Below are 9,632 nucleotides of genomic sequence, written 5' to 3' on the forward strand. Positions count from 1 at the left end.
TTCTTGCAGAAGACCCAGGTTTGAATCCCAGCACCCACATGGCAGCTAACAACTGTCTGTGTAACTCCATCCCGGGGATCCAACTGCCTCTTCTGTCCTCCGAGGGCATTGCATGACACAGGTGCACTTACCTACATGCAGGCAATACACATTAAAAAAAAATAAAAATAATAAAATATTTTAAAAAAAGAAATGACAAAAGGAAAGTTAGGGAGACGTTGTGTGTAACATTTTATCTTAATAACTAGTGATTGAATGTTCTGAGTTAGAAAAAGCCTGTGAGGTGGGTTAGGGGAGACAATCTGATACTTGTCTGTATTAAGGAGACTTGTAATGAAGTTTAGAACCAGCTAACCAGAGCCGTAGAATGCTGGGCATGTAGTGTAGTTGGGGGACTCCTTATTGTTCTGTTATATCATATCCAGTGGAAACCTGTTAGACCAGAGCCTTTCACATTCACTCCTATTTTGAGGCACCTTTGTGGTACCTTTCTTAGGGGTAGAAATGCATTTTGAACAATCGGCTTGTTGGCACTTCCCAGATCTTAACTGCCCTTTGGTCTCTTTCCTCTGAATAGGTCACTGCAAATGACCTTCAGGAGAACATCACAAAGTTAAACAATGGGATGGCTTTTATGATCAAACACTCCCAGAAACTTTTCAAGGTAGGTATAGGATGGTGTTTGATTGGTAATAGGACAAGGAAGATGCAGACAGAGTGGAATCGTAGATGAGAGATGCCATGTGGGATTATACATCTGAATGAATGGTGGCATGCCCTCCCTTGTGGGAAGGGCTAGAAACGGGTTGGGGGGTGGGTAATGGGTCTAAGTCCTCTGGCTAACTGGCTCCACCTTCTCAGTCATCTGGCCTTTTTTATGGAAGGAAGCAAGTGCTGGCAGCTGTCTAGTTTTACCTTGCCTGACTGCCTGCCCAACTTTGAGGGCTTGACAGCCTCCTTTCATTTTATGCTCTTTGTCTCTTCATCCCAAGCAGGCAGTGTTTCTGGGAATAATTTTTTCAATAACTTTTTGTTTGTTTGTTTTTGAGACAGAGTCTCACTATGTAGCTCTGGCCTAGAACTCAGTATATAGACCAGGCTGGCCTTGAACTCACAGAGATTTGCCTGCCTTTGCTCCTAAGTGTTGGGATTAAGGTATGTGTTACCATGCCCAGCTCAGGATTTTTGAGGTCTTTTGTAAATTTTAGAGGGCTTCATTCCATTTCATAAAAGCTACATATATTATCTTTGGATGCTAAATCCTCTATCTTGGTCTCCTGCTGAACAGGCAGGGCAAGGTCTAAGCTTCTAATGACCCTTTGCCTCAATTGAGAGGATTCCAGCAGCAAACTGCTCTCTTGAAAGTCCCCTTGTGGGCCAGCACCCACATGGCAGCTAACAACTATCTGTAACTCCAGTTTCAGGGGATCTGATGGCCTCTTCTGCCCTCCGAGGGCACTGAGTGACACAGATACACTTACCTACATGCAGGCAATACACACATACACATAAAATAAAAAAATAATACGTAAGACTTCCCTGGGCTGCACAGCCTCCAGGCGGACGTCCTGGTGCTAGCACCTTTCCTGGTCCCCAGGAGCCCTCTGGGTCTGGTCATGCCCTCACCTCCCTTTGCTTCCTGGGCTGCACGGCCTCCAGCATCCTGGTGCCAGCACCTTCTTTGGGGTTTATACTGAATTCAATATTTTATAACCATGTTAATTCAATTGTGAACCTAAAAATTTACAGCCACTTTTGAAAGAGATACATCCTTGCTCTGGAAATTGTTACTGAATATGTTAAAGTTGTAATGAAATGCTTCTTCTAAAAAAAATAAATAAATAAGTGAATAAAATATTTAAAAAAATAAAAAAATATGAATGGCTGCATGTCAAAAAAAAAAAAAGTAAAATATTAAAAAAAAAAAAAAAGGTTTTATTAAGCCAGGGGGGGTGGCTCATGCCTTTAATCCCAGCACTTGGGAGGCAGAGGCAGGCAGATCTCTGTGAGTTCAAGACCGGCCTGGTCTACATGAGTGCAGGTACCCTCAGAGGCCAGAAGATGTTGGATCCCCTGGAGCCAAAGTTATGGGTGGTTGTGAGCTGCTGAAGAGGTTGCTGGAAGCTGAACTTGGATCCTCTGGAAGAGCAACAAATGCTCTTAACTAGTGAGCCACCTGTCTAACCCTTGTGTGTGTGTGTGTGTGTGTGTGTGTGATACTGGGAATTGATCCAAGGGTCTTGTGCATGCTAGACAAGTACTCTCTTCCTCAGCTGTCTCTTCAGTCCTTTCTTGGTTGTTTGTATATGTTCTTTGGTGAAATGTCTGTTCTTCCCTTTGTCCATTTAAAAAAATATTTTGCTTATTATTTTAATTTTGTGTGTATATGTGAATTGCCTGCATGTATGTACAACACATGTTGTACAATGCCTACAGAGGACAGAAAAGGGCCTCAAATTCCCCTGGAACTGGAGTTATGGATGGTTGTTAGCTATCATGTGGGTGCTGGGACTAGAACCCAGGTCCTCTGCAAGAGCAACCACTGAGCCATCTCTCCAGCCCTCCTTCGTCCATGTTTTAATTGTGCTTGCTTTGTTGAGTTTTAGGAATTTTCTTTATGTTCCTATTTCTCTTCATGTTCTGTATTAAATTTTTTTTCAGCCAGGGCCAAGCTGGCCTCAGTGAACTCCCTATTTATCTAAGTCTGACCTTGAATTCTGATTGTTTTGCCTCCATCTCCTGAGTCTTAGGATTATAGGTGTGTACTATCATGGTCAGTTTTATGTCATGTTGGGGACTGACCTCAGGGCTTTGGGTGTGCTAGGCAAGAACCCGACCAACTGAGCTGCAGCCTCAGCCCTATGGAAAAGTATTTTTCCTATTCTATGGGTTGCCCTTTTGCTCTGCTTTTTTTCCCCTGGTACTGAGGATTTGAACCCCCTCCTCCCCACAGGGCCCTCTTGCATGCTAGGCAACTGTTCTAACACTGAGTCATAATCTCACCTCATTAATTTTTTTTAACTATTTTAAAAAATATTATTTTTATCTTATGTGTATGAGTGTATTGCTTGCATGTAGGTATAAAAATATTTTATTTTTATCTTGTGTGTATGAGTATATTGCCTGCATGTAGGTAAGTGCACCCATATAATGAAATGCCCCTGAAGGTCAGAATATTGGATTCCTCTGGAGCTGGAGTTACTGATGGTTGTTAGCTGCCATGTGGATGCTAGGAATCGAACTCCAGTCCCCTGAAAGAGCAGCGAGTACCTTTAACTGTTGAGCCATCTCTTCAGCCCCCATCCCATTGCATTTTTTAATTAAAATTTTTTATTTTATGTTAATGAATGTTTTGCCTGCATGTATGTAAATACACCATGTGCATTCAATGCCAATGGAGGCCAGAAGAGAGCATTGGATTCCCTGGAGGGGTGTTATGATTGTGAGCCAACATGTGGGTGCTGGGAATCCTCTGCAAGAGCAGCCAGTGTTCTTAACCACTGAGCCATTTCTCCAGCCCCCCCACCCCCATTGCTTTTTAAAATAAAAATTATTTTATTCATTTTGAGAAAGGATCTCAGGATGGGGATATAACTCAGTGGTAGAACTGTTTTTTCTTTGTTAAAGTGTGTGTGTGTGTGTGTGTGTGTGTGTGTGTGTGTGTGTGTGTGTGTGACCCTGGGATGTGAGTCCTCACCCTTTACCTGGAGATAGGGTCTCTTGTTTCCGTACTCCTTATGCCATTCTAGTTGGCTGAAAATTTTCCAAGGATTTTCCTGTTTCCTGGGATTATAGACTACTGCTTCTGACCTTACATGGGTTCTGGGGATTCAAACTCAAGTCATCATGCTTGTATGGCAAGTGCTTTACCCACTGAACCATCAGAGTACTTGTTTGTTTGTTCATTTGTTTGAGACAAGGTCTCCCTGTAGCCCCAGATGGCCTGGAACTCACTATGTAGATCAAACTGGCCTCAGTCTCACAGAGCTCCCCTTGCCTCTGCCTTCTGTGTGCTGGGATTAAAGGCATGTGCCACCACACCTGGCTCTAGAGTACTTTTTATGCACAAATTAAAAAAAATTTTGTCTTTTTAAATTTTTTTTGGTATTTTTGAGACAGGGTCTCCCTGTAGCCCCAGCTGGCCTTGAACTCACAGAGATCTACCTGCCTCTGCCTCCCAAGTGCTGGGATCAAAGGTGTGTGCCACCATGCCTGGCTATTTGTTTATTTTTTTTAAATTACATTTGTTAATTTATTATTTATATGTTTATTTATTTACTTATTTTTATGTGTGTATACCACAGCATACATGTGAAGGTCAAAGAGTGCCATATCCAAGAACTCATTGCCAAGTTGAGTGTCTGGAAGCGTTTGCCCTGTTTTCTTTTAAGAGTTTTTAAAAAAAAAATTATTATTTTTCTTTTATGTGTGTGAGTATATTGCCCCCATGTATGTAAGTGCACCCATGTTGTGCAATGCCCGCAGAGGTCAGAAGAGAGTGTCAGATTCCCCTGAAGCTAGAGTTGTGGACTGTTGTTAGCTGCCATGTGGGTGCTGAGAATTGAACCTGGGTCCTCTGCAAGAGCAGCCACTGCTCTTAACTGTTAAGCTGTCTCTTCAGCCCTCTTCTAAGAATATTGTAGCTTTATCTTTACAGTTACGTCTTTGATCATTTTGAGTTAAATTTTGTAGGTGGTGTTTGTAAAGGTCTAAGTTCATCTTTTTTGTGTGTATGTTCAGTTTCCTAGTACCATTGGAGCCCCTGTGTTGAAAATCATTTGACTGTATTCTGGGCTGTTAGCTTCATTAATGTTCATGTCTGTCTTTGTGGCAACACCAGACTCTTGTGATTATAGTAGTTTTTTATATATTTATTTATTTTTTGAGACAGGGTATCTCTGTAGCCCCAGCTGGCCTGGAACTCACTTTGTAGACCAGTGTGGCCTTGAACTCACAGAGATCCGCCTCCCGAGTGCTGGGATTACAGGCATGCGCCACCACACCCAGCTTGATTATAGTAGTTTTGTAGTAAGAACTGAAGTCACTTTTAATCTGGAATAGTCATTATGGTTTTCCTTCATATCATCGATTTGTCAAAGCATCAACTGTGTTATAGAGTGTCCCACATTTTAAATTATTGTTATTCCTTTAGAGTTTTTTTTTAGCTTAAACAAGTAAATGTATAATATATACATATTCTTTTTGTTTTATTTTGAGACAGGGTCATGTAGCCCAGGCTTGAATTGATTCTCCTGCCTCCACTTCCTAAATGCTGGGATTACAGGTGTATGCCACAACACCTGGCTATATGTATGTGTTCGTATTTCTTTCTTTCTTTCTTTTATTTTTTCCTTCCTTCCTTCCTTCCTTCCTTCCTTCCTTCCTTCCTTCCTTCCTTCCTTCCTTCCTTCCTTCCTTTCCTTCCTCCTTCCCTCCCTCCCTCCCTCCTTCCTTTTCTCCCTCTCTTTCTAGTTTTTAAGATTTATGTGTATAAGTGCTTGCCTGCATGCATCACATATATGCCTCCTGCCTGTGGGAACCAGAAGAGGGTGTTAAGAGTCTCTGGAACTAGAGTTATAGACAATTGTGAGTCCCATTTGGGTGCTGGGAACCAAACTCGGGTCCTTTGCAGGAGCAGCAAGTGCTGAACCATCTCCAGCCCATCCCCTTCTTTCTTGAATAGGTACTTTTATCTACTAATTTCTATCTACTTCTCTCACTCGTTGGTGGACTCTCTATATCCCCTCATAAGCCTTCCATCTCTGCCTGCCTATTTCTTATTTAGTGACTGCATGGTACTACATTGCATGGGTGATATGGAGATTCAAAACCAGTTCCCTCTTAATAAACATTTAGGTTATTTCAAATGGTTTGATTAACCTTATACAATTTTTTTTTTTTTTTGAGTTATAGCTTCAGAATAGATTTCCAAAACTGAGATTTCTGGATCAAAAGGCAAATGCAAATATAATTTTATCAGATACTGCCAAATTCTTCTCCAGTGTTTATATTAGTTTAGTCTTAGTAGTGTGTGTGTTGTTTTATACTTTTCTTAGACCTGTATCAGGTTACTTGTCAGAGGATCCTACCCCATAGTAATTATAAATGATATTTCTACTCAATGATTCTAAAATGTGATGTGGAAACAACTTGCAATTTTTTTTTTTTTTTTTTTTGGTCTTTTTGAGACAGGGTCTCCCTGTAGCTCCAGCTGTCCTGGAACTCACTCTGTAGACCAGGCTGGCCTCACAGAGGATCTGTCTGCCTCTGCCTCCCAAGTACTGGGATCAAAGGCGTGCGCCACCACGCCTGGCACAACTTGCAATTTTTAAGGACTTGGGGGATTTATTTATTTTTTTGGTCAGATATAAAACACTACTACAGGAGCTAGAGAGATGACTCAGCAATTAAGAGTACTGACTGCTTTTGCAGATGACCTGGGTTCAATCCCCAGCACCCACATGACAACTGACAACCGTTGGTAACTTCAGTTCCAGAAATCTGATTCCCTCTTCTGACCTCTGCAGGCATTGCATGACATGGGTGCACTTACATACATATGTTCAGGCAATATACTCATACACATAAAATGAAAATAATAAAAAAAATATTAAAAAACACTACTACAAAGCTGGGTGCAGTGGTGCACACCTATAGTCTCAGCCACGTGAGAGGCTGAGGTAGGAAGTTCACATGAGACCAACTTTTAGCTAAACTTGGGCAATATAGTAAGATTCAGCCTCAAAACCACTACTACGAATGTCTGTATTTTTTTGTCACTCACTTGAGTATATATATGATATATTTGATTTTTGAAACAGTAACAGTTACATTGGTATCTTCTCACAGTTTTCTCATCAGCTCTGTTGAGGTATCCATTTGATCGAATAGGGCATTTTGGTCAGTGTTCTGCTTTTCCAAAGTAATCTTCCAGTCAGATAATTTTGAGCTTTAGGTCCTTCTAACCACTAGACCTTGGTTTTCTTTTTTATGTTCTTCCCAGGCTCCAGCTTATATTCGGGAATGTGCCAGACTATACTATCTTGGCTCCAGAACTCAAGTATCAAAGGTAAGAATAGGAAACTGCTCTTCATTTGGACCCAAACAAAGAAAGAAGATTAGTGAAGTTTTTATGTCTGTGTTTTTTGAAACAAGATCTTACTATGTAGCCCCAACTGGCTTGGAACTCCCTATATAGATCAGGCTGGACTTGATCTCACAGGGATCTGCCTGCCTCTGCCTCTGGAGTGCTGGCACTAAAGCTGTACACCACCACACTTGGCAACAGGTTCCTCTTTATCTGATAATTGTGTCAAAATTTTCCTTGTTCCTGGGTATGGTAGTATGCCATGCTCCCAGCTCCCCCTTCTTTTGATTCACATTTTTGTGGTATCCCAACACAAAGCCAATAGGATATATTAATTTATTTTTACTTAAATTTTCTTTAGGATGACCTTGATCTGACAACCTCATGTCATGCCAAGTCCTTCCAGTTGGCGAGATCTCAGAAATGGAACAGGATAGATTCTTATTCTCAACAAGAAGAGACCCAGCAATGTACAGAAGAGGCACTGAAAGAGCTCTTCCAACATGTTCACAACATGCCAGAGTCAGCAAAGAAGAAACAACTTATAAGACAGGTGCTAGAGCACGGAAATAGTGATGGGGCTTTTGGACTGTGTCCTGGTTGTAGAATCACCAGAGAATCTTAATAGATTCTGTTAAGAATCACATTTAAGGGTCTGGAGAGATGGCTCAGAGGTTAAGAGCAGAGGACCTGGGTTTAGTTCCCAGCACCCACATGACCATTAACACTCATTCTTAACTCCAGTTCCACAGGATCAGATGTTCTCTTCTGGTTTCCTCAGGCACTAGGCACGCATGTAGTGCACTTACATACATACAGACAAAACACTCATACACATAAAATAAAAATAAAGGGGCTGGAGAGATGGCTTAATGGTTAAGAGCACTGACTGCTCTTGTAGTGGACCTGGATTTGATTCCCAGCACCCATATGGTGGCTAACAACTGTCCATAGCTCTAGTTCCAGGGGATCTGTCACCGTCTTCTGATCTCCATAGGCATTGCGTGACACAGGTGCACTTACATACATGCAGGCAATACACTCATACACTAAAAATAGGAAGAAAAAAAAAACTTTAAACAAAATTAAAACAAAAGAAGATTTTCTTAGAACCTCTGGAATTTTAGCTGAACGGACAAGGCCAGTGTATTAGTCAGCTTTCCTTTACTGTACAAACCCCTAAGGTAATCAGCTTGTAAAAGGAAGGGGTTTGCTTTGGCTCACAGTTGTACAAGTTTCTGCTCATGGTCGAGTGGCTCTGTGTTGAGGCCCAGTGTCATGGTAGTAGTATGTAAAAGGCAAAGCCTTGAACCTCATGGTCAGAAAGTGAAAAAGAAAGAAATAAGAGACCAGGGTACCACAGTCCCCTTGGAGGGCCACCTCCTCCATCCTTTAGTTAAGGCCTCCCAATAGACCTTTCATTGCCTTTGGAGGCCATTTCAGATCCAACTCTAGCAGGCAGCTTTTAATAATAGACCTTTCATTGCCTTTGGAGGCCATTTCAGATCCAACTCTAGCAGGCAGCTTTTAATTTCACTTCCTTTTTTCTTCTTTTTCACTTTTGATACCGTCTTTGGGAGAGACTGTGTTTTTGTTTTCTATCCAATTGTCAGTGTAGGGCAAGATATGAACAAAAATCAGAAAATGCTAGGAACTGAGCTACTTAAAAGAATTGACAGCGTCCTTTAAGGCTGTTTTGTTGTGGCTGGCGAGATGGCTCAGGTGCTTGCTGACAAGTCTGACACCTTAGTTTGATCTCTGGGACTCACATGGTGGAAGGAGAGAACTCACTCCCTCAAGCTGTTCCGACTGCTACATAAATGCGGTTGGATGTGCGTACCCACACATATACAAAAATTTTTTAAAATCTTTTAAAATTTATTATTTTATGAGTATTATACTTGCATGTGTATAGGTGCACCCATATCATGCATGCCTACAGAGGCCAGAGAGGACATCGGATCCCCTGGATCTGGATTTAAGGACGGTTGTTAGCCACCATGTGGGTGCTGGGATTCAAACCCTGGTCTTCTGCAAGGGCAGTCAGTGCTCTGAACCACTGAACCATCTCTCCAGCCCCTCTCTTGGGATTCTTTACCCTTTCTTTAAAGCTCCCCTCCCTACCATGTGTCTGATCGCCAAACCAGCTTAAAATGGCATGGCTTTTTTCATCCCTCTCCTCCATTTGCCTCTTCAGGGCAGCTGTTGAGATTTACCACTTGTCTGCCCTGAAGGTTTTTCTTTTAAACTAATAAAATTATCCCTAAGCTTCTGTTTGAGTCCATTCTTAAATTCTTTTTTGGGAGGGGGTCTTTTTGAGACAGGTTCTCCCTATAGCTGCTGGCCTGGAACTCACTATGTAGACCAGGCTGGCCTGGGACTCACAAAGATCCGTCTGCTTCTGTTGGGATTAAAGGCCTGCGCCACCATGCCTCACTCATTCTTAAATTCTTTTATTAATGAAACTAAAAACCTTCTAGGGGACCCTCTTTCTCCCAGTTTCACTTGGTGACTTTTATTCTAACATTTTCTCCCTTTTACAATA

General features: G+C 41.7%; 1 protein-coding gene across 1 annotated transcript in view; it reads left to right on the top strand.

Annotated features, from left to right (window-relative positions):
- The window catches only part of Arhgap19 (Rho GTPase activating protein 19), a 67,538-nt gene that overhangs the window by 29,601 nt on the left and 28,305 nt on the right, over positions 1-9,632 (top strand). Inside the window, exons 6-8 of the mRNA XM_029563045.1 lie at positions 578-664; positions 7,004-7,069; positions 7,449-7,640. Coding sequence (XP_029418905.1) covers positions 578-664; positions 7,004-7,069; positions 7,449-7,640 — 345 coding nt within the window. The remainder of the gene's footprint in view (positions 1-577; positions 665-7,003; positions 7,070-7,448; positions 7,641-9,632) is intronic.

Source organism: Nannospalax galili, unplaced genomic scaffold (assembly GCF_000622305.1).
Source record: "Nannospalax galili isolate Female #2095 unplaced genomic scaffold, S.galili_v1.0 scaffold875, whole genome shotgun sequence".
Classification (NCBI taxonomy): domain Eukaryota; kingdom Metazoa; phylum Chordata; class Mammalia; order Rodentia; family Spalacidae; genus Nannospalax; species Nannospalax galili.